This window comes from Trichoderma ghanense (genome assembly GCF_004382785.1).
Source record: "Trichoderma ghanense strain CCMA-1212 chromosome Unknown scaffold_0, whole genome shotgun sequence".
Lineage (NCBI taxonomy): Eukaryota > Fungi > Ascomycota > Sordariomycetes > Hypocreales > Hypocreaceae > Trichoderma > Trichoderma ghanense.
Window position 1 is genome coordinate 930,548 of NW_027395663.1, and position 23,486 is coordinate 954,033.

At 53.8% G+C, this 23,486-nt stretch overlaps 9 protein-coding genes across 9 annotated transcripts; 4 read left to right on the forward strand and 5 right to left on the reverse strand.

Moving 5' to 3' along the window:
• Window positions 1-1,042: 1,042 nt before the first annotated feature.
• On the forward strand, window positions 1,043-3,947 carry CCMA1212_000331 (uncharacterized protein; the record flags this gene model as incomplete). The annotated part of the gene is made up of 12 exons (XM_073697803.1): window positions 1,043-1,183; window positions 1,242-1,589; window positions 1,646-1,709; window positions 1,771-1,879; window positions 1,932-1,986; window positions 2,039-2,101; window positions 2,154-2,998; window positions 3,052-3,161; window positions 3,232-3,313; window positions 3,363-3,450; window positions 3,512-3,753; window positions 3,818-3,947. The coding sequence occupies 12 exons, from the start codon at window positions 1,043-1,045 to the stop codon at window positions 3,945-3,947; spliced, it is 2,277 nt and encodes a 758-aa protein (XP_073562905.1).
• Window positions 3,948-4,183: 236 nt separating this feature from the next.
• CCMA1212_000332 (Cryptochrome-2) lies at window positions 4,184-6,133 on the reverse strand (the record flags this gene model as incomplete). The annotated part of the gene is made up of 2 exons (XM_073697804.1): window positions 4,184-5,900; window positions 5,964-6,133. The coding sequence occupies 2 exons, from the start codon at window positions 6,131-6,133 to the stop codon at window positions 4,184-4,186; spliced, it is 1,887 nt and encodes a 628-aa protein (XP_073562902.1).
• Window positions 6,134-6,542: 409 nt separating this feature from the next.
• Window positions 6,543-7,731, reverse strand: CCMA1212_000333 (uncharacterized protein; the record flags this gene model as incomplete). Its single annotated transcript, XM_073697805.1, has 3 exons — window positions 6,543-6,830; window positions 6,898-7,361; window positions 7,413-7,731. 3 exons carry the CDS (start codon window positions 7,729-7,731, stop codon window positions 6,543-6,545), a joined length of 1,071 nt encoding a protein of 356 aa, XP_073562903.1.
• Window positions 7,732-8,527: 796 nt separating this feature from the next.
• Window positions 8,528-9,622, reverse strand: CCMA1212_000334 (uncharacterized protein; the record flags this gene model as incomplete). Its single annotated transcript, XM_073697806.1, has 4 exons — window positions 8,528-9,130; window positions 9,205-9,408; window positions 9,473-9,490; window positions 9,578-9,622. The coding sequence occupies 4 exons, from the start codon at window positions 9,620-9,622 to the stop codon at window positions 8,528-8,530; spliced, it is 870 nt and encodes a 289-aa protein (XP_073562900.1).
• A 552-nt stretch (window positions 9,623-10,174) lies between these two features.
• Window positions 10,175-13,079, forward strand: CCMA1212_000335 (uncharacterized protein; the record flags this gene model as incomplete). Its single annotated transcript, XM_073697807.1, has 3 exons — window positions 10,175-10,198; window positions 10,252-10,383; window positions 10,455-13,079. 3 exons carry the CDS (start codon window positions 10,175-10,177, stop codon window positions 13,077-13,079), a joined length of 2,781 nt encoding a protein of 926 aa, XP_073562901.1.
• An 811-nt stretch (window positions 13,080-13,890) lies between these two features.
• Window positions 13,891-14,750, reverse strand: CCMA1212_000336 (uncharacterized protein; the record flags this gene model as incomplete). Its single annotated transcript, XM_073697808.1, has 4 exons — window positions 13,891-13,994; window positions 14,086-14,274; window positions 14,350-14,469; window positions 14,582-14,750. The coding sequence occupies 4 exons, from the start codon at window positions 14,748-14,750 to the stop codon at window positions 13,891-13,893; spliced, it is 582 nt and encodes a 193-aa protein (XP_073562898.1).
• Window positions 14,751-15,367: 617 nt separating this feature from the next.
• On the forward strand, window positions 15,368-16,597 carry CCMA1212_000337 (uncharacterized protein; the record flags this gene model as incomplete). Its single annotated transcript, XM_073697809.1, has 1 exon — window positions 15,368-16,597. One exon carries the CDS (start codon window positions 15,368-15,370, stop codon window positions 16,595-16,597), a length of 1,230 nt encoding a protein of 409 aa, XP_073562899.1.
• Window positions 16,598-16,755: 158 nt separating this feature from the next.
• On the reverse strand, window positions 16,756-18,496 carry CCMA1212_000338 (DNA primase small subunit; the record flags this gene model as incomplete). Its single annotated transcript, XM_073697810.1, has 4 exons — window positions 16,756-17,386; window positions 17,448-17,894; window positions 17,957-18,142; window positions 18,219-18,496. The coding sequence occupies 4 exons, from the start codon at window positions 18,494-18,496 to the stop codon at window positions 16,756-16,758; spliced, it is 1,542 nt and encodes a 513-aa protein (XP_073562896.1).
• A 1,230-nt stretch (window positions 18,497-19,726) lies between these two features.
• Window positions 19,727-22,193, forward strand: CCMA1212_000339 (Exodeoxyribonuclease 1; the record flags this gene model as incomplete). Its single annotated transcript, XM_073697811.1, has 3 exons — window positions 19,727-19,730; window positions 19,827-19,974; window positions 20,033-22,193. The coding sequence occupies 3 exons, from the start codon at window positions 19,727-19,729 to the stop codon at window positions 22,191-22,193; spliced, it is 2,313 nt and encodes a 770-aa protein (XP_073562897.1).
• Window positions 22,194-23,486: the final 1,293 nt, after the last annotated feature.

A 23,486-nucleotide genomic window follows, 5' to 3' on the forward strand; every position in this document is an offset into this window, starting at 1 on the left:
GTGGTAGCCTTGGAGGTAGAGAAATGGAGCTGATTTGCGGCACGAAGCTAGGTAGAGCTCTGCGCTGCCTGTTGGAGTTGAGACCTGAGAAAGTCAAGATCCAGTGTGGAATGAGACAAGAGACATCAACCCGAACTCACGCGATGTATCGTGGCCATTCGATTATCCCTGATAGTCGACGCTGGCTCGGCCTCTGCCTACTATCTGCTCGTTGTTCGTACGGCTCCAGCAGCTCGACTATCCGGTGTGCGACTCGGATTCGACGGCAGCATCGTGTATGACAGCGAGTCCTCCTTGTGCTCTGCCTCCCGTCTGCTTCGTGAGCGGTAACGCTCCTTCAGAATGTCTCGGCAGACGGAAGGCCGCATCTGTATCTTGCCGTTAGTATCCGTTATCACTTATCAGCTGCGGTGATCAGGTATCCGCGTTTCAGATCTGCGGCGAGGAAAGAGCGGTTCACACTCGTGATGTCTTTCTGAAAGGTAAGGTACTATACGTTAGGCATTGGCAAGTGCTCCTGGGCAGGTGCCTTATGTGACGTGATCGCTCCATCACTTCGCTGCGGGAAAGTGCAGTTGTTGCAATGTGCCTACCCTTCGAACTCGGCATCTTTCCATCCGGACTTCCATCGCTAAGATAACAACATTCTCTACTTCACACAAGCGCATTCTGCAAAACGACCAGCATGTCGTTACCCGTGAGGAAGGACGAGATCACAGTTCCCGAGCCGCCTCGACTAATCGAAAGTTTGTCGCTCATGCTTATATTCGAGATGCCGAGATCGCTTATCGGGAGAGGTTGAAAAGGAACTGCGGGGACGCTGAATGTGTGTCTTGTGTGCTCTCGCATCGCTCTTGTGACCCCTTTGGACTGTGAGCTCACTCGACGCTCTTGAGGAGACCAGATCAGACGTTCCGAGGTCGTGTGTGGCAGAACGTTGGATCTCGTCCCCATTATACAACTCTTTTGAACCCCTGAGGTGACAGTTCTGCACCGACTCTCCATCTTATAGGCTCCAATTCGGCTGAGTGCTCAATTCACGATGCGGGCTTCCATCCTCTGGAGCTTCGGCCTTCTCGTCACGGGCGTCCTTTCGCTGAAGCCTGGACAGCAAAGGGGAACAGGTACACCTGCGAAGAATGTCAACGCTGCAACGAACAGGTATATAATCGAGGTTGAGAGGGTATGTCATTGAGATGCTTGGACACCAATTGCTGTCACTGACTAACCTTGTTATACAGAGCAGCATTGGCTATATGGCTCGCCAGTTTGCTTCGCCGGCTTCGGCCAACAGCACTTACTTCAGGCAATTCGACTGCAGTGACATTTTCAATGGAGTGGTTGTCGAGACGGACATTGACAACGTCGACACGCTCAGCAAAGTCCACGGCGTGGCCAATGTTTGGCCCATGAAGACTGTCCCGATGGCGTCTCCTATTCGACGAGTAAAGGCTTCTTTAGACGTCAAGAGCCAAAATTACTCTGTGCATCAGTGGACCGGAGTCGACCAGCTCCATGCTCAAGGCGTACGCGGCAGAGGTGCAACTATTGCCATCATCGATACTGGCATTGACTATACACACCAAGCGGTCAGTGGCCTTTCTTCATGTTATATCAGGCACTTGAAGCTGAATTTCCTCTGCAGCTTGGCGGCTGCTTTGGCCCGGGCTGCAAGATTGCCGGAGGCTATGATCTCGTCGGTACCGATTGTAAGTCCAGCCTCCAGCCACCGGTATAAGTCATGGCAGGACAGCTTACTTCAAATCGAAGGGAACTCTCACAATGAGAAGCGATTTCCGAAGGACCCGGATCAGGATCCGATGGACTTCCATGGCCACGGAACTCACGTGGCTGGAATCATTGCTGCGGAGAATGAATGGTAGTGTGCCAAGCTTATATCTATTGTCTTATTCAGCACTGATTCGTCAAAGGCTGATTGGAGTTGCTCCTGACGCTCGACTTCTCTCGTTCAAGGTGTTTGCAGATGTAAGGCCAACGTGATACAAGTAGGGAACCATAGCTTGTTGACAAAATCCAGGACCCCTGGGACACCGACGAGGACGTGCTCATTCAGGCATTTTGCGATGCATATGGCGCCGGGGTAAGCATTCTTGATCTCGCCCATACGTTCTTAGCCTAACATGCCTCAATAGGCCGATGTCATTACGGCCAGCATTGGTAGACCTGACGGATTTGCCGATGACCCCTGGGCTTTGGTTGCGAGCAGAATTGCCGACAAGGGCATTGTTGTTACCATCTCAGCCGGCAATGAAGGCAATACTGGGCCATTCTACTCAAGCAGCGGTGCCAACGGCCACAATGTCTTATCTATAGCTGCCATCAACGTCACGGGGGATCCGAACATCAGCACGTCTGATCCCACCGCGGCACCCATACCCGCTATATTCACGTCGTGGGGACCTACCAATGAGTTGCTTCTCAAACCTGATATTGGTGCCCCAGGCTTTGACATCATCAGCACCGTGCTGGACAATGACTACGACTTGATGAGTGGAACGTCCATGGCAGCACCATATATTGCAGGCATTGCTGCGCTTTACATCTCCAAGCACGGCGGTCGGGAATTTCACGGGCCCGGATTCGCAAAAATGCTTGCCAACCGCATTGTTTCCAGCGGAGTCAGTCTTGGATGGGCTGCTGACGACCTCAACTTTGACTTCAGGGCCCCTCCCTTTCAAGTTGGGACCGGCTTGGTGAATGCTCTCAAGGTCCTCGACTACACCACTCAGCTGTCTTTCGAGCCTTTTTCTCTGTCGGATTCCATACAATTTCGACCGAGATGGACTGCCAACATCACAAATACAGGGAACCGAACAGTGGTATACTCTTTTGAGATTGAACCCCAAGCCGGAGTGGAAATCTTGGATCCTCACTATGGCATCAAAACCGCCTACAATCTGGAGCCATTGCACATTGTGCCGCCCGTCAAGTTGCCCGAGGATGTTGCACTGGCGCCAGGGGAGACGCGAGAAGTCGAGTAATACTGTCTTTTAGTAGTCGGTACACCCTAGTTGGCTAATAATGCTATAGGTTCTTCTTTGGACTTCCTGCAAACGTCACTGACGATTACCTCCCTCTGTATGGTGGAAAAGTCTGGATCAGAGGGAGCAACGGTGAAGATCTCTCCATTCCCTATGGAGGTATGTTCAAACCCAAACATCAAATTGAGGGAGACATCTCAGTGGAACTGATGGATCTTGCGCTTCATAGGGGCCGCATACGATACCGAGAAGGCTTTTGATACCATGTTCTTGGGAGAGCCCTTCATCACAGACTGGGGCAGTAACTGGACGTGAGTGAGCTCGGGTCGGCATCCTTGATCGCATCTAACCATGAAGCAGTTGGTCGTTCAATGCAGACAGAAACCGGTTCGACTTCATGGAGTTGTCTGCACGCCTCGATTATCCATGCTTCCACCTCCGCTGGGATGTCAGTACTGCCTCTCTGTTGTGATCTTGGCGATCGACCTTTACTGATTCACGTCTTGTAGATATACACTGCGTACTGGACTGAGCCCCATTGGGAGTATCCTCCCGTTGTTGGCGTGTCAGGCTACGTTGGTGCGGCGGCCACGATGCGAGATGCCGATACCTTTTGGTACTACGATCCAAGCCGCATGGACAAGGAGCAAACGGCTGCATTTCCGATGCTGAGAGTTCCCCGTGGCTATGCGAAGCATTGGTGGTTTGGCAAGCTGGCAAACGGAAGCCACATTGCGCCAGGCAATTATACGTGAGATAACATCCAAGCGTTTGACCTGTTGAAAGTTTTGGGTAATCTGACCCTGCTGATATAGCTTGCGATTCGCCGCTCTGCGTCCCTACGGCAATCCGAACATTTCGGATCACTGGGACATTATGCGTATGCCTATCCGCAACATCCAAGTCTTGCCGTATAACGGCACAAATGCCACGATACACCGATGATGATACGGCAGTGGCAGCTGTTGCCCAGTGACGAGTGTTACAGAGTCATATTCTGACCTTTTTTTTTGGAAGATGTTAAGAGGTGAAGCCTAAGTATTTCTGCGGAGGTAACGGATTGTAGGTGAAGTTGGCCCCATCTAAATGTACAAGTTTAACAAGATAATGATGGTTCATGAATATGTCCTGTCCGATGTCTCCCAGTGTCCCTTAATTACAAGATGTACTCTCAGGGCAGGCTACCCGTCTGTCTTCTGCTTCTTTGACTTGGATTTGACACCGTTCGTCTCTGCAACACGCTTGTTCCCAGCTGACTCTCCATCTTGTTTCTCTCCGTTTTCTCCGCCTTCATTGTTATCCGCATTCTCACCAAAGTCGCTTTCGTACTCTCCCATGACCTCGGCCTCGTCAGGAGACGGAAACAGGGTTCGCCAGCTGCCGTCCAGCACCTTTTCATCGTTGCCATGGAGTCCCACGGCATATGCGTTCTTCATGGCGCCGATGCATATGCCTCGGCGCTCCGAAAAGTCAAACATGGGCTTCGGATAAGTGCCCTCCTCGGGTTGCTCCTCGAGCCCATCGCCGGTAATCCTGACGCCGGCGGCCTTCTGGTCGGGCAGCGGCATCTTCCAAGGCTCGTAGATGTACTTTGCCTTTACGTTGCGCAGCTCGGGGACCCAGCGGCGGATGAGAGCGCCTTCACGATCCCATTTCTGGCCGAATGAGACGGGGCTGTAGACGCGGTAGTACTGAGCGAAGAAGGCGACGCAGGAGAGCCACTGCCAGTTGCCGATGTTGCAGGCGGGCTCGTGGTCGACGAGGAGCTCCTCGAAGACCTCGGCGCCGCGCTCCCAGTCGACGTAGCAGCCGCCGCGGGTGAGGAAGCAGGCGACGCTGTGGCGGCCGAGGTGGTGGATCCAGCCGTCGTGGCGGAGCTGGCGCATGAGGGCGTCGATCCAGGGGAAGCCCGTTGTGCCGGCCTTCCAGCGGCGGAACCAGGTCTCAGCCTGGTCGCTGTCGGAATGATGGTCGCCGGTGGTGAGGCCCGTGTGCGGATCGCGCTTGGAGGGGAGGTGCCAGGGGATGAAGCGGCAGTAGGGGTTGGTGGCCGTCTGGGCAAAGGACGCGCCGAGGGCGGCCTGGGCGGCGAAGTACATGTCGCGGAAGAGGACCTGGCCGATGAGGCTCTCGGGGGGCGAGGAGGCGCCCTGGCCGAAGGAGTCGACGATCTCCTGGACGCGATGGTAGAAGAGGCGCACGGAGAGGGCGCCGAAGTGGAAGAAGGGGGAGAGCAGCGTCGTCGCTGGCGGGTCGAACTGCGCGGGGCTGGTCTTTGGCTTCTTGAAGGTCGCGACGTACGTCTTGTCCTTGATGAGCTCTTCGAGGCGTTTCAAGGCCAGCGTCTCGCCGCCGCGGATGGGCGTCGTGGCGGGCGCGAAGCCGAGCTCCTCGAGAGTCTCGATGGCGAAGTCGCCATGGGGGCCGGCAATGTGCTTGTACGCCGTGTCTTCCCTTGACTTGTGGCCCTCATTGATGTCGGGCTTCGTCTCCGGACGATGCTGCTCGAAATCCACGGGCATGTCTCCCGGATCGGGCAGACTCTCAGGCGCTGGGATGGGCTTCGCGACGGGACCAATCTTCTTCCCGGCAGCCTGCAGCGCGGCGATGGACATGGTGGGCTTTCCGTCGTGGTGAGCCACGATTTCGTCGCTGTCCCAGAGGGTGCGGCCGGAGCGGGTGATGACCTCGACGCCGGCTGCTTTGGCTGCTTTGACGACGGCCTCGTCTCGCGTACGGGCGTATGTGTCCGTGTCCCTTTCAAACACCAGATGGGTGGGCTTCCAGGCTTTGAAGAGCTTGGGAAAGAGCGTTTGGGGTCCTTCTCGCAGGACGAAGAGCTTGGACTTTTTGTTCAGCTTCGTGATGGACTGCGAGAGGTCATTCTGACAGTCCAGCCTGTTTGTTACACGCGATGTCAGTCACCGGGGCCTCATGATGCTATCCAGAGGGGGGGGGTACAGAAACTGGAACCGATTGACTCCCACTCTGGCCTTGTACACATAATGAGGATCCCATGTCCAGATTGGCCAAAGGACGTCTGGCTCGAGATCCAGCGCCGCTTGAAGGGCGGGGGAGTCGTGCAGGCGGAGGTCTGTCCTGAACCAGTAAATCACACGCGGCTTGGTCATTGTGCTGGATTGCTGGAGGTGCCAGAATGATTCAGTGACATTATGAATTTTCTTTTTCTCATCTCATGTCGACTGATATATGAGAATCTTTGAAGAGGAGTGAGTTTGTTGAGGCGTTGTCCATGATGTCATGGTGGTGTTCTGAGGGCGATGCTGTTGAGGGGGCTGAATTGTCTGGATCGGGCGAATGAGGCTGTCTTGATGTAAGGGGACACTCTATGCAAGTGAGAGTTCGCATAAAGGGCAGAAGAAGATCTGACACTTTCTTCAGGAACAGAACTTGAATTAAGATTGGAAATAGTGATAACAATGGAGATAGTCCAGTGGCCCACCTTGCCCCCCATTATCGATGCCTTCGCCTATTTACGAAAATAATCTCACAACTCTCTAAACCACGCTCTTTTGCTAACTATACATTAATTAGCATTTTCCTCTCCATGATTGACCATAAATTAGTTGATCCATCAGGCCGCAGATTTGATGGATCTTGCAAGGAGTTTTCCACTTCTTTCTCAATCCTCTGCCCAATACCACTTACTCGAAGTATTTCGCCAATTCGACAATGCGTCTTCAAGAAGTCTATATCGGGCAAAGGTATTTGAGGATCGTGGGATATGAAGTGGACAAACTCCTGGCCTTTTGAAATTATTGCAGGAAGAGGCAAGCCACCATGTGAGCGAATGTAGTATGTATTGTCCTAGTGCAAATTACCATGTTAGTTTATATGTCAGCAACGCTGGATGTCTGCGATGATGAGTACGTACTCTCTCCGCAGGCCAGAATCCGATTCTGTATTGGCCGAATGCTGAGTGAAGACTCGCGTCCATGGTTATCAAATTCGCATGATTATTGATTGTCGAGGTATCAATCTTGTCTCTCAGTTCTGGGAAGTATCTGTGGAGTGCGAACCAGATAATCGCTTTATTCCGCGTCTCAGTGGCAACCCGCTCATCGAAATCACTAAGTGCGAATGGCAGAATGTGCGCGCATTGAGTTATGGTTAGCCGGCCGTCCGCTGGGAGAGCGACTTTTCCCTCTTCAAGGGATGACCAGTCATAGTGCCCTGAGATAGAACAACGAAAGCCATCCCGTTGGAGACAATCTTGTTTAAGCCTTGTCTGATTTCGTTTTGATGGCTCAATCTCGTGAAGAGAAGACTCAATCTGTTCCATTCCTGCTAGGTTGCTGCTTGGCTCAGTAATTGGCTGGTTGCCACCTGCTAGTTTCACTACGAGAATGTTAGCTCATAAAAGATGAAGCACTTAATTCGAGGTCTTACTTGGTTTTAAGATGGCGTCGACAAGGTGGTTCCGCAGCAAACGTAGGTCGCTGGTCTCGATATCGCTTGCCAAGGCCATCTGGCCCTCTTTTGGCAACTTGTCGAGGAGGATTTCCAGCAATGCAGCTGTGTCGTCTCTTGAGTCGACGGGCTGGTACTCCTCAATCTTTTTCCGGGCTTCCTGGCGGGCCTTGTCGAATCCTTCAGGATCCAAGACGGTTGAGGATAACGCTTCTGATAAGGCTTCGGATGCTGCTCGCGCTGGATGGTCCGTCACGACAGCAAGTGCCTGCAGTGGGTTGGTCCATGACGACGCCATTTTTGGAGGCTAAGCGCGATGTTTTGCAGGGATTGTGGGCAGTTGCAGGGATTGTGTGGGAAGAGAGGAGAGAACTAAAGACGGCGAAGCTAGCTCTGTGTGTGGGGCAAGGGAAACTTAACCGCCATGAAGAAGCGCCCGACTCGGGCGTACTCGTGCAGATCACGTGTAATGTCACCTGACAAAGACTCCTCTACAACTGCTTCTATCCTCACACACTTCCATCATAAGTCCATCCAATATGCACCGTAACATACCTGTTTCTGACTAGGTAGTATAACAAGCTGTCTATCCTTAACCCCTATAGCCTATATATAAACATTATTGTCATCGACCCCGGCTATTACCAGGGGCCCGCTGGCGAACTCGACCTCGAGGTCATGCTGGAATCGACCCGCTTTTGCTCGTGACTTTCTCCTTGCGCCGTATCTCAGCAGCCTTGTGAAGCAACTGGTTCACCCGCCTACCAGCTTCTCTGCCGACGATGAAGCCATGAGAGAATGGATCGTTGACCACACCGGACTGGCGATGCATGCTGTTGGCACATGCGCCTTGGGTGGCCACGCAGGAATCCGAGGGGGAGTCGTAGATGAGAGGCTCAAGGTAGGTTTACGGCGTCAAGGACCTGCGAGTTGTGGATGTGAGCATCATGCCGCTACAGATAGTTGCGCATATACAAGCGACTGTGTATGCCATTGCGGAAAAGGCGGCCGACATGATTCTTCAAGATGCAGCCAGGCAGTAACACAAGTCTGCTAAGCGCACAGCGCACAAGAAGTGGCGATGATGCTCGATTTCATCTCGGGGATCCCGTGACGCTCTCATCCTCATTGTCCTGAAAGCCGGTTCTAGCTCGTGCAACCGCCAGCTCGCTTGATGGCGTTCTGAAGACGGATGTGGACGAAGGAATGTTTCTAAGAGAGATAGCGTGAGGTGACTGAGAAGTAGCATCTTCAGATGCCTCAGAGGCACCACGACGCCCATGGGGTTCCGATGGCGTCTTCAAATGCTGCTTTATCCAGGGCAGCAGGTTGAAATACCCACCACAAGCGAACACGCCTATCCAGAGGGCGAGCTCGGTCCCGTAAATCACCATGCCGAGTATGTCCAGTTCCGGTTGGAAGAAGACAGAGATGAGCGAGAATAGATCGCCGCCGGCATCGATGCCCACGAAGATGAACGAGATGCCGCGCACTGATCGATGAACATAGATGTCCCAGTAGTGTCTGAGAACACCAGCAGCGAGAAGAGCTGCAGAGAGAACAGCCATGAGGGTGTCCGGCCATGTGAGATGCGAGGAATGAGCTGCTCGGAGGGCAAAGATTAGGGCCGCTTGTGTAGCAGCCATGAGAAGAGCGATGGGAGTGGCTACAAGAAGACAGCGAGAAACAGGCCACTTCTGTATTGTAGACTCATGTCAGTGGTTGGTGCTCACGGCTTCAGCAAGAACCGGGAAGCCATAGGCTTGCTTACCTTGTCGTAATATCGACACTGAGCCCAGGTGACCAGACTCAGAAAGGTCAGAATCTGGGGCTGGATGCGCAGGGCGACGTTGAAGTTCTTTGTGATGTTGTAGACCCCAAGCGGAACGCCTGCACATGCCCAGAGCATCATCATCGAGGGTTGCAGGCCGGTGGTGTCATGACGACGGTAGTTGATGATGATTTGAGGGATGAGCTGCCTCTATTTTAGTGGTGCTGTTCACGTCTTGACGGATGTTGCAGTAACTTGTTAGCCATACCTGTACAGACCAGCACACCTATGGACCGTGTTGTCAGCTTAGCTCTGAGATACTGACCTTCTTCATGGATGTTTCAGTTGATGGGGGCGTGAGGTCAAGACTTACAGCACCAGCTGTTCCGAGCACATTTGCGGCCACGGGATTGTCCATGTCCAAGTCCAGAATACCTAATGAGCAACTGATGTAGGTATTTCCGTATCTACCTTGCCATTCACTGGTGTCATGATGAAGTCGGGACGCGACCTTTCAATGTGACGGTAGGTAGCTATCCAGCAACCACAGGTCAGAGAATCAGCGCAGAGCGATCGGACCGCTTTTCCTTTCCAGACCAATCGAGCATGTAGCAGTAATACCTACTACTAGAAAGAATAGGGCAAAATTTACAGCCGGAACAAAAGTGTACATACCAGCTCATGCATGTTTGAGAGCAACAGCAAATGGTTCAGTTCACCAAGAGCTGTCTTGACCGAGGCAAAAGGCGATTACCTAATCCCGCACTTCGCGTCACCTCAGCCCGGGCTTTAATTGATTGCCGCAGAAAACGCGTCTCCTCTCCAAGACGCGCGACAGAGGGGATTTTGCAGGTCCAAGCAGCGCCTCCATGGTTTGATCTGCATTCTTTTCTCTCTTCATCTTCAGTTTGAGAGAAAGAGAGGCCTTGGAGTTTTCTTCATCCATACCTTTATCCGATACCGTCAAATCATGGCCTCAAGGCCCGAATTAAAGGTACGTCTACAGATGGGAGCTGGTCCGTTGCTGAAGCTGACATTGAGCACCAGGTCGACGACGAGGGCGGCTTCATCCGCTTCTTCAAGTCTCTCCCAGATATTGGCGACGATGCCGTGCGGATATTCGACAGAGGCGACTGGTATACCGCCCACGGAAGCGATGCCATGTACATTGCCAAAACGGTGCGACATCCATCTCGTCAAGCTGCCATCAATCAGTCCGCATCTATTCTAACACATCGCAACGCATCCAGGTCTACAAAACAACGTCAGTTGTCCGACAGCTCGGCAAGAATGACCACACGGGTCTCCCCTCCGTCACTTTAACCACGACCGTCTTCCGTCAGTTCCTCCGCGAGGCCCTCTTCAAGCTGGGCAAGAGGGTCGAGATCTGGCAGAGCCCGAGCGGCCGCATGAACTGGAAGTGCGTCAAGCAGGCGTCCCCAGGAAACCTTCAGGATGTGGAAGACGAGCTGGGTGGCCAGATCGACTCGGCGCCCATGATCATGGCCGTCAAGATATCCGCCAAAGCTTCCGAGGCACGGGCCGTCGGTGTCTGCTTCGCTGACGCCAGTGTCAGAGAGCTTGGTGTTAGCGAATTCCTCGACAATGACCTCTATTCGAACCTGGAGTCGCTCATCATCCAGCTGGGTGTCCGAGAGTGTCTCATTCAGTACGAGAAGGGCGATAGAGAAAAGGACAAGGACCCTGAATTGGCAAAGATTAGGCAAATCATCAACAACTGCGGTGTCGCTCTGGCGGAGCGCCCTGCTGGTGACTTTGGCATCAAAGACATTGAACAGGACTTGGCTCGCCTGTTAAAGGACGAAAAGTCGGTTTCCATGCTGCCGCAGACAGACCTTAAGTTGGCCATGGGCTCGGCAGCATGCCTGATCAAGTACATTGGCGCCCTACAGGATGCCTCCAACTTTGGCCAGTATCAGCTCTACCAGCACGACCTGGCTCACTACATGAAGCTGGATGCTGCCGCTCTCAAAGCCCTCAACCTCATGCCAGGTCCGCGAGACGGGTCCAAGACGATGAGCATCTACGGCGTGCTCAACCATTGCAAGACTCCCGTGGGCAGCCGTCTTTTGGCGCAGTGGCTGAAGCAGCCGTTGATGAGCAAGGACGAGATTGAAAAGCGGCAGCAGCTCGTCGAGGCTTTCTTTACCGACACCGAGCTTCGGCAGACCATGCAGGAAGAACACCTGAGATCTGTCCCCGACCTGTACCGCCTGTCGAAGAAATTCCAGCGCGGCAAAGCCAATCTGGAGGATGTCGTCCGCGCCTATCAGGTCGTTATCCGCCTGCCAGGCTTCATCGGCACCTTGGAGGGAGTCATGGACGAGGCGTACAAGGACCCCCTTGACGATGCTTACACCAACAAGCTCCGCGAGTTGTCCGATAGTCTCGGCAAGCTCCAGGAGATGGTGGAGCAGACCGTGGACCTTGATGCCCTAGATCGGCACGAGTACATCATCAAGCCAGAGTACGACCAGAGCCTGCGCGTCATCCGAAAGAAGCTTGACCAGCTGGATCGCGACATCAGGCAGGAGTTCAACAATGCCGCGCGCGACCTGGATCAAGAGGCCGACAAGAAGATCTTCCTCGAGTCGAACCACAAGGTCCACGGCGTGTGCATGCGTCTGACCAGGCAAGAGGCCGGCTGCATCCGCGGCAAGTCAAAGTATCTAGAATGCTCAACGCAGAAGAACGGCGTCTACTTCACCACAAAGCAGCTGCAGGCCTATCGCCGCGAGCACGACCAGCTGTCGCAAAACTACAACCGCACCCAGAGCAGCCTGGTGAACGAGGTCGTCCAGGTAGCGTCCTCGTATTGCCCCGTCCTGGAGCGCCTTGCCGGCGTGCTGGCTCACCTGGACGTCATCGTCTCGCTCTCCCACGCCGCGGTCCACGCCCCTGAAGCCTACGTCCGACCCAAGATTCACCCCCGTGGCGAGGGCCAGACCAAGCTCACCGCAGCTCGCCACCCCTGCATGGAGCTCCAGGACGACGTCCAGTTCATCACCAACGACGTGGACCTCACGCGGGACAAGTCGTCGTTCCTCATCATCACCGGGCCCAACATGGGCGGCAAATCCACCTACATCCGCCAAGCCGGCGTCATTGCCCTCATGGCCCAGGTCGGCTCGTTCGTGCCCTGCTCCGAGGCCGAGCTCACCATCTTCGACTCCATCCTCGCTCGCGTGGGCGCTTCCGATTCGCAGCTCAAGGGCGTCTCGACCTTCATGGCGGAGATGCTCGAGACGGCCAACATCCTCAAGTCGGCCACGGCCGAGTCCCTCATCATCATCGACGAGCTCGGCCGCGGCACCTCGACCTACGACGGCTTCGGCCTCGCGTGGGCCATCTCCGAGCACATCGTCAAGGAGATTGGCTGCTTCGCCATGTTCGCGACGCACTTCCACGAGCTCACCGCCCTGGCCGACCAGTACCCCCAGGTCAAGAACATGCACGTCACGGCGCACATCAGCGGCACCGGCGGCGACGTCGACGCCAAGCGCGAGGTGACGCTGCTGTACAAGGTCGAGCCCGGCATCTGCGACCAGAGCTTCGGCATCCACGTCGCCGAGCTCGTGCGCTTCCCGGACAAGGTCGTCCGCATGGCCAAGCGCAAGGCGGACGAGCTCGAGGACTTTACCACCAAGCACGAGGACCTCGGCGTGAGCTACAGCACCGAGGACGTGGAGCAGGGGAGCGCAATGCTCAAGAAGGTGCTCGTCGAGTGGAAGGAGGCCGTGCGGAATGGGGGGATCCTGAGCAAAGAGGAGCAGGTGGCGAAGCTCAAGGAGTTGGTGGCCGCGGACGAGAAGCTGCTCGCCAATCCCTTTTTCCAATCTGTCAAGGCGCTCTGAAGGCGCTTTCATATGGGACATGAGAAGAGAGAAGCAAATCGTAAAGCGGTCTATTTTGCTTGAGCAAGGAAAAGAAACGGACATTTTCGTGTAGTGGTCTCGCATTTAACAAGCGTCTGGAGTTGGGATTGACAGCATTTATTGGGAACGAATCCTTTCCGTTGGGACGGATATACACAATACATAGGTACATAGCATGGAAATATGCCTATATTATTGCACGGGAAAATGACACCCTCGGTTTTATTTTGAAATAAAATTGCTGGTTCTCTCGAGCAGCCTGTGAAATTGTTATGTCAGCGTGCTATTCGTGACAAGCAGCCAATGCGGAAGAAACCAGATGTATAAAGCATATTCCATCAGATATAAAACAATGTAGATATGGTGATAATTAATCATCGATATCATAAACAGCCTCTGAAGAGATTTTCATCATGGAAAGAATAAGACCAAATCGCAAAGCGGACGAGCAGTTGAAAAGAAGAACCATGAGCGAAAAAAAGAAAGGAAGAAACGTACCATTCATAAGATATCTCGTCAAGCTGCATGCAGACAGCAATAGATGGTTAGGTAGTGACGAGAGGGCGAAGCAGCGGAGCAAAGAAAACAAAAAAAAAAAAAAAAAAAAAAAAACGAAAATCCGATTATTCTTAGCACCGCATCTCTTCCGCACTGGAACGAGATGCTAAAACGTTTATGTACAAGCTGCCGTGGACTCACCTCGATCGTTTGGCAGCTGGCTGGTTTAATTCTTCTTCTTTTGATAATTTTTTTTATCCTCCTTCTCCTTTGGTCTTCTTTTTCCCGCAGTTTACTGGCTGCCCTCAACAGTGGCGCTCACGGGGTTGACTTCGAAGCCGTACTTTTCCTTGACCCGCTGTCGTCTCCGCTCCTCGTAGCCAGGAGGACGGATGCCTTGTATCGCAGAGTTAGCATTCTCAAGCAGCTTGACGACCCATACCGTAGTAGGTAGTATAAAGGACCTCAGAAAGGGCATATAACGTACCTCGTCCCTCGCCAATCTCGGCAACTGTCAGCTCAACGGGCACCCGGGTCGTCCGTCGGACAATCTCCCTGCGCTCAAACTCATCCTCCTCCTTGTAGAAGCTGTCCAGTCGTCCACCAGCGACGTGGAAGAGGCCCTGGGCGGTACCGACAAAGGCACCGAGGGCCATCACGATGGGCACGCGCTTGACTGTAGAAGAGCAAAGAAGAGGTTAACGTTCGCCATTACCGCGAGCGATATAGAGGTCTGAAAGGGGTTCCTTACAAGGAAGTCCGAGAACACTGCCGCACATGAAGCCTCCAAAGGCAGCGGCCCACGCATCCTCCTTCTCACGCAGGTTCATCATCGCCCGGGAGAAGAAGGCATAGGCACCGGGACCAGCAGCTAACAAAAAGCCAACCGTCAGCTCAAATCACAAAAAGCCCTCACAAAAGCGCTCTCCAGGAAAGGGGGGTCCGGCCCAATTGGAGGAGGAATATCAAGGTCCAAGCCATACCGCAGATGCCGATAATGGGAGCTCCCCGCGTAAAGACGCTCATAGCGCCCACGTTGCGCTTGGAGAGGGCATTCTGGATAGCGGCGATGAAGATGCCGCTGCCCAGGCCGACTAGCGATGTCTTGGCCGTCTCGTCGAGGACGTCGTGCGGCACGTACGGCTTCGCCATGGCGGTCGTGCGGGAATTGCGGGTTCTGTTGGCTCGCCGGTTGGTGATGGGAACTGGGAAGAAGGGAGAGGAGGAGCTTGTTCTGACACTATTCTTGCGGCCTTGATGCCCGGGAATTGCATCACGTGATGGATTGGTGTCGTCAATTGGGGTTGTGTGATTGGACGAGGCCTTTGGGTGGGATGTCCCGCATCATCGGTACGTACTCGTAAAGTACAGTACTTTCTCGGCCCCACCAACCCACCATGAGGCTGGAGGTGCAAAAGATTGCTTCATACAAAAAAAAGCCGTATAAGATTCTCGAAAACTTCATGATATAGAGGCGGTTATGGGCATCTCAGCGCCACTGCATGACCAATTGTGAAGGCCGATTTCTTCATTCAGCTCAGCGACTATTGAGGACTTTACCACCATTCATACATCGCTGTTATCGGGCTTCTGTGACTCACTTTTGCATGATCAATCTCTCAGCAAGTTCTCGCACGAACGACACCAGTAGAGGTAAATCTCAACATCAACGGAGCACCAACCAAAGGCCTCGGATCCAATCACATATTCTTGCTTCAACAAATCATTCAAATCCCTCTCAAGCATCTTACGCAATCAAAAGCGCAAATATGAGCTCCCCGGAATCAGAAGCGCAACAACCTCCCCCAGAACCAATGGACACCCCCCAAGGAGAAGCGCAAACAGCCACCACCGCCTCCGCCCCCTCAAAAGCCTCAGCAAACCCGCCCATGTCCAAAAACGCCCTCAAGCGCCTCCGCAAGCAGGAAGAATGGGAAGCCGGCAAGGACGACCGCCGCAAGCGCCGCAAGGAGAAGCGCCACGAGCGCAAGACGCGCGCCCGCTCCGAGCGCGCCGCCCTCATCGCCCAGGGCGTCGACCCCCTGGAGCTGCAGAAGAAGAAGACGCCGTCGACGCTCGTCCCCGTGGGCATCGTCATCGACTGCGACTTTGAGGAGTACATGATGGACAAGGAGCGCGTGTCGCTGTCGAGCCAGGTCACGCGCGCGTACTCGGACAACAAGCAGGCCCGGTACCGCGCGCATCTCTGGGTCGCCGGCTTCAATAAGGGGATCGCGAAGAGGTTCAACGAGGTTCTGGGCGCGCAGCATAAGAAGTGGAAGGGCATCTGGTTCGATGACGGCGACTTCTTGAGTTCTGCGGCCAAGGTTCGCGAGAGGATGAATGCTGCTGATGGGAGTGGAGGCGAGATGATTGAGTCGCTGCAGCGCAGCCTCGACGAAGCTCCGGCGTGGACTCGCGATGAGACTGATCCTTTTCCTCTTCCTGACCCAGAACCGCCTTTGGATGAGGCGAACAAGGACGTTGTGTACTTGTCTTCGGATTCTCCGTACACGCTCGAGCGGTTAGAACCCAACACATGCTATGTTGTAGGCGGACTGGTCGACAAGAACCGTGAAAAGGGCCTTTGCTATCGCCGCGCGCGGGAAAAGGGTATTCGAACGGCCAAGCTGCCGATTGGCCAGTTCATGGTGATGCAGAGCCGGCAGGTGCTCGCGACGAACCATGTTGTGGAAATTATGCTCAAGTGGTTGGAGTGCGGCGACTGGGGGCAGGCGTTTTTGAGCGTAATCCCGAAGAGGAAGGGCGGGAGATTGAGAGGCGACGAGACTGGCGACGATGCTGGCGAAGGCGAAGGCGAGGCGGGCGAGGCGGGCGAGGCGGGCGAGGAGGAGCAGGAGGAGGATGAAGAGGAGGAGGCCCAAGAAGCTGAGGCCCAGGAGGCATCAGAAAGCAAACAACAAGATATCCCCGAGGAAGAGGCAGCGACTGATGTTGGAGATGCAAGCAAAGCTGAACAAGTAGGAAAGACATCATAGAAAGAAACGTGACGGCTGCATGCAGCGCCATGAGTAATACAAAGCAAGATCCATACCCAATGCCTGTTGCAGAAAATATATGCCCCCCTGTATATGCAACCCGGTGATGGCCCTGTGCCTCACAAACGAAACCCTGATTCACCGTCATGACACGCTTTTCAAAATTCCATCGAATCATCCTCTCGCTCTCTCTTCACTTTTGCCGTCCCTTCATCCCTGATGATCCCTGACACAAATGACCGGAATTGCTCAACATACGGCTTCAGGCTGGTCTTTTCCCAATCCGCAATCTTGACGTGGGATTTGTCCTCGCCATCTTCACTGTCCTCTCCACCCTTCCAGCTATCGATTTCTGCAAGCAGGCTTTGTACTGTAGGCACGCCGAGAGGGTCAAAATCCTCGAGAGCCTTGGTGTCAATGGGCACACAGACCCGCCCTGTGCCTGGATGCACAACAAAAGGGCTCTTGAGCAAATGGTTCAGCTTCTTGCTGACTTCGATATCGAGGCGGGGATAGGTGTATTCCAGTACAATGTCCTGCTTGGCTTCGAGCAGTGCTTTCGAGTCCAGATGCTTGCTTGCACCGGTCTTGGCAACGGCGTCAATGTCAGCCCACTTGGACGTCGATGACCGTCCAGGAGCGGCCTCCCACTTGCGGCGTAATGATTCATTGAGAGTGCGGTCGGGAAGAAGTTGTAACAGCTTCTGGGCTTGTTCGTCCGTTGCCCAAGGATCCTGGACGGCTAGTACATCCTCCTGGAAGTGCGTCTTGAGGATGTCTAGACTACGGCTAAACCCTGTGTGAGCATCTCGCTACAACTAACATGCTGAGCCGGAGGAATTTCACATACCTGAGGTGAGGGTGCAGCGGCCTCTTGACATTGACCTTCTTGCCACTCTGCGAACCACCCCTGATCACTTCCAGATAATTTGCGATAGCCCTGCGCTTCTGGTCGTCCAACGACCGAGCCTTCTTATCGCATACCCAGGCGTGAGCTCCTCTTCGTCCAGAGTACACCCACATGATGTGCTTGAAGCCAAAGTCGTCTCGCAAAGCCACATCGACGACCTTGATGGCCATGGTCATGAACTGCCAGCACTTGTTGCAGATGGTGGTCTTGTCGCAGCACGTTCGGATGTCGTCGTAGTCGGTCAAATCGATATCAAAGCAGAGCTCTTTCGACAGGGGCTTGAAGGCGGATGAGTTGCGCAGGGTTTTCCGGTCTCGGGGGTTCGTTGTGTAGACGGGGCCGATCTCGAAACGGGAGGGCATGAGGCGGAGGACGTCTTTCCGTAACCTAACGCATCGTGAGCATTGGCAACTTCTGGTGGCTTTGTGTTTGACTCGGTTCCATCTTACAGATCTGCGGTTGCAAACGACTGGTACCGCAGATATGCGTCGTTCTGCAGAGTAAAGGCGAATTCGCGATTGCCAAAGTCGTTGGAGGGCGTCGGGCTGTGGTTCAGCCACTGGAAAAGCTGTCGCCAGGGGAAGAGTCGCTGGTAAAAGCTGCGCATGACCTCTGGGTCCGAAGCCGGCATGGCTCTGATCGCGCACTCAACGGTCAGCTCAGACACTTCCCATATTGTAACAACCTGGTCAGACAAGGACGGGTACATACGAGGGAGAGGCTGCCCGTGCTGGTGAGCTCACAGCCTCGCGCTTAACGGGCGCTGAGCTCGGAAACTCGTCGTCAGAGTCGTCATCTGCGAAAAGCTCGTCCAGCTTGACTTCCTTTTTTGACGGCTCGGCCTGGCCTGCAGACGGCGCCTCTGCCTCGTTCATGTCGACGTCGACGTCGTCCATGGCTGCAGCTGTGTCTGCCGGAGCAGCATTGCTGGGAGTTTCCGCCTCCCCGTCCATTTGCTCGTCCCTGGGGGGTGAAAGGGAATGTGGCATTGATCTTTGTCCTTTATCCCTGTGTCCAACTTAAAAGACAAGAGCTGAGTCCAATTGATTGAGTGCTGATTTGATCCTGGATTTGGCAGAAGCTGCCTTGGATCTTGCGCGGGGAGATGCTGGCACGAAACTAGGAACCGCGTTCTTGACGCGTAAATTGAAAATGCCACTCGACAGCTGCAAGCGAGGGTACCGTGCAGATACGGTGCCGAAACGGTACGTCTAGGCATTTCAGCGAACTTTTCAACGGCCGCCCTCACTTGCACACTGAAAAAGTGGATACATCTGTATCCATGGATGGTAAATTGAGATTTCTATCTGTTCAAACAGGAGGACTCTTCAATAGTTGTGCGTTTAAACGCAAAAATGCTTCAAACCTCTACTCTTCCCGGTGGCCCGTGATTGATACTAGATGTCTTTCGATACCGGCGGCAGGTAAGCCCGTCTTAGACAAGATTACTTATACTTCATATTAGGTACATGTACAGTAGTCTCCATTGCTTCCCTCCCGCCCCCGCCACCTAAGATGCACCTGGTTTGTACCTTTGAGATTGTCAACAATGCCTTGTTCTTCAATATCCCACGTAAAGCCAGCCCAATTGCTGAATCAAGAGGACGTATATAGTATGTCAGTCAACCAATATTGCAAATGTCTTCTCTCCGTAGCAATGACTCCCTCGCGGCGGATACAGCAAGTCCATTCCAAAAGTAAACAGACCGCTAGCCGCCTGGTTGCTAGGCCAATCTTCCCGGCTCAGGCATTTGAACCCACGCCAACAGCGCTATGGCACGCGCTCCAGGCCCATTAAACCCCCCCGGCGCGTCTTGTCTCAGCAACTACAGAGCCCCCATAAGCCTGTTTGTTAGCCGAGATGCAGCTTGAACCTGCGCAGGCGTGAACCTCGTCCGCTTCAACCCGCCTCAGCTGCTGCACCAACTGACGTGCCTCCTCAGCCGCTCTTGTGTCCGCCCAGGCCGCCTCGACGACGCGTCAGTCCGTCTTCTTATCGCCGTATCACCAAACTCTCTCGACGTGCCTGGCGTCCGTTGGAGCCTCGTGGACAGCAGCAGCCGCGTCACGGGGCTCGGCGGTCGATACATGGGCACTTTTGCTGCTGGATCGTGAAGCAACCGGGGGAGCTTATTGGGGCCCTTTGTGTGGCAGAAGCCATTGGAGACTTGCTTATTGCATCTTTGGACTTGGCGAGAGCTTCAGGGCGGGCACGCAAAATGGGTGTAGCAGGTATGGACCGAAGCCTCGTTCGGCTGCGGATGGCTGACGGTCATCGCCGCTGATATTGGCAAGTTGTCGTGCTGACCCTGCCAACAGGGCTTCTACCGATACTCAAGTCCATTCAGAGGCCAACGGAGCTGAAGAAGTTTGATGGCGAGACCCTGGCCGTCGACGGCTACGGATGGCTGCACCGAGCTGCCTATTCCTGTGCCGTCGAGCTGGGCCAAGGCAAGCCTACCAAAAAGTAAGTCTAGGATGCAAGACTACCTACAAGATGCAGTTCACTGATGGCATCTCCCCAGGTACATCAATGGGGTCTTGCACCGAGTCAAGATGCTGAAGCATTTCGGCGTCACGCCCTACATGGTATTCGACGGCGACTTCCTTCCCAGCAAGGCCGCTACAGAAGAATCCCGCGCCAAGAAGCGCGAGGAGAAGCTCAAGCTTGCCAACGAGTACCTGAAAGCCGGAAAGCCCTCCCAGGCAGCGCAAGAGTTCCAAAAATGCATCGATATTACCCCTGAGATGGCGTCCGCCCTGATTCAGCAGCTGAAGAAGATGGATATCCCCTACGTTGTGGCCCCCTACGAGGCAGATGCTCAGCTTGTCTATCTTGAGCGTCACGGTTTCGTCAGTGGAATCATCTCCGACGATTCGGATCTGTTGGTCTTCGGGGCAAAGCGACTGCTGACCAAGCTGGACCAGTATGGCAACTGCATTGAGATCAACCGCCGAGACTTCTGTGCCTGCCGCGAGATCTCCTTGACTGGTTGGAGCGATACGGAGTTTCGGCGAATGGCAATCATGAGCGGCTGCGATTATCTCAATGGCCTCCCAGGGGTAGGGCTCAAAACAGCATACCGGATGCTTCGAAAGACCAAGTCTCCCGAGCGCATTGTCCGGTTGCTGCAATTGGACGGCAAGCGAATATCAGAGAACTACCTCACTCTCTTCTACCAGGCGGAACTCACTTTTCTGCACCAGTGGGTATTCTGCCCTACTAAAAAAGAGTTGGTTAATCTCACAGAGTTGGACGGGACGCGTACGGCTGAGGAAATGCCCTTTATCGGGACCCACGTCGAGCCGGAGATGGCTCGCAAGATCGCAAGTGGCGACGTCAACCCCATCACGAAGCTGCCAATTGTTATGCCGACTTCGCCTTCCAAGCGGAGGCATTCTCAGAGTGCTGCAGCCACCGATGCTCCTCTTCGCCCAGAATCCAAACCCATCAGTTCATACTTCAAGGGCCATTATCGAATACCTATGGGTGAGATGGATGCCAACTGCTTCTCTGTTGACCCTCAGCGAGTTTCGCAAATTACCGCAGGGGGTGCCGTTCCACGAGTGTTTCCACTACCGAGGCCATACATACCCGGATCACAGCAGTCGGGACAGCAGGTAAACGATGGCGCAGATACCCATCCGCCAGCACAGGCAGTTCCACGAACCGAACCTCGTTTGTATCGACGACGAACTGAGCCAATCATGAACTTGTTGGCAAGCGTTACAAACAATCATGCACCCCAAGCGGACGGCTCAACCAGGCCTCCAAAGAAAGCTCGCCTGTGTGACGACTCGCTTGATGCTGATGCAGATGGTTCTCCCAAAAAGAGTCGCTTCTTCCTTGCTAAGAAAGCGGCCAGGAAGAGCCCACGCAAGGCAAAGAGCGATGCGTACCTGCTGTTATCGGACGACTCTCTGGATGAAGCACTCAACAACTTGCCTGACATTGAAGGCTGGGCGTCCGGAGCACAGTTCAAGAGAGGAGTGTCCATATTTTCCGACAAGAAAAAGGAGCTCCCTCCTAGCCAGCCAGAAGGCATTGGCACTCAACAAGATTCTGCTCGGACGGACACTGGCCAGCTAGAGCGCAGTCAACAGGATACAAGCCAACCCCCAAATACAAGCCAGGAAACAGGCTTCACTTCTCCAGACATCAGCCAGCAGGAAACCCTCAGCGTCATTCCCGAATCTCCCACTGATGCGTCTGTGCCTCCTCCAGAGTTGCCAGCCACGACACCCCAAGCCACCTGCACTCCTCCTCGATCCAGTCTAACGCGCTTTGCCTACTCCTCTACTTCAGAGACGCCTGCATCAAGTGTGTCACATGATTCGTCGGTCTTCAGTGCAAAATCAGCAGCGTCCACCGCGCCGTCGACAGCTCGAACAAGGCAGACGCCCCTCCAACGGATGAGAGCGTGGGCTCTGAAGGGCCCGACAACACCAACAGGGAACGTGCCACGGAAAACTGCAGATGAGAAGCAGGGCGTCAGAGAGCCGGTCGACCCTACGCTTGTCCCTCTCGCCAAGGTCGACATGAAAGAAATCGAGGCCCTGAATAACCCATGCGGGAGCGAAGACCAAATCATTCCCGATAGCGACGGGGAAGAGGAGGAAGATGACGCTGAGGAGGTCCAGCTGCCTGCCAAAAAGCTCAACCTCGCACGTTTCGCCTATTCCTGAGAGACATTGCATTATTTTGGATGCCAGCACTGTTCTTTTGATCACCGAACTACTTGCCTACCTCTCTGCCGACAACACCTACAAACTCACGAGACGCATTGGGAGCTGTTAAAGTTTAATGTGTTAATGATGTCAGACATGCAGGCGTTTGCTTCAGGACTCGCTACGATGTTATTGTCGATGTTTTCGGCGTTGGGGACCAACACTTGCCCCCCCNTTTTCCCCCAATGTTGTATGTGGGACTTGCGACTTGAGTCTGGCGATCCGTTGTGTCTGTATTTTTCTGCGTTGTTGGAGCTTCATCATTGCTCTTGGTCCAACTTGTCGGATCCCTCCGGCCCTTTTCAGTTTTTGTTACGAGGTATGAAAAAAAATGTTGATGTTTTTTGGTAGGGCTAGGGACGTGGGAAGATGACGGCGGTCCCTGGAAATGAATAGTAGAGTAGGTAGTGGCAAAAGACATGGATAGGTAGGTAGTTTTAGGTAGATACTAGATGGATACATCTTTGAAATGCCGAGTGAGAGGAGCTTTCATTGTTCGTCAAAGTCACCGTGGATATATGATTGAAGCTGCTCTGCTGTTGTCTCTTGCGCTATTGACTTGGTATAGTATGTATAGTATGTATACATGCTCTTTACGCTAACAGCCTCAAAACTACCAAGATGCAAGGGAAACAGAGAAACCAAGAGGGAAAAAGCAAATTCTGTTTCTTCATCATCTATTGTCCTCCCCCCACGGATCGCGGTTGCTGGTCCACGTGGCAGGGATCCTCTTGTTCTAAGCGAGTACATGCTCCAGCCATAACGATGAACGAAGACAGTTCCGTATATACTGCATACATGACCTGGCCAACAGAAGAAAGGGGGGTCGCAGACCATGAGGAGAAGGGGTGAAGAAAAGGAAACTGAGCAAGAAAAGGGCATTAAACAGCCATGTGGAAACCGCAGAACCCGTCCGTCCTCATATACCGTGTCCGTCGCCGCAAACGCCATGGTCAAGTCGTTGAATATCGTTAAGAAAAATGCAAAACACTACCAAGTCTATAATCGAGAAAGAAAAGAGCGAACATTGTTGTCGCTGGAATGCAGTCGCCTAATGAGTGGCGCATTTGTCGCCGATGGATGAGAACATGGCCCAGCTCGCTCTACAGAGGTGTCGCACAATGCTGGGCAGGCATACGCATCATGCGCGAGCGAAATTTTTGCCCCTGGCTGGTGAATAGGAGTCGTTAAGTCGGATGCAAAATCTGGACGGGTGACACAGATGCGTTCGAAGCATTGTCTCATCTCGCC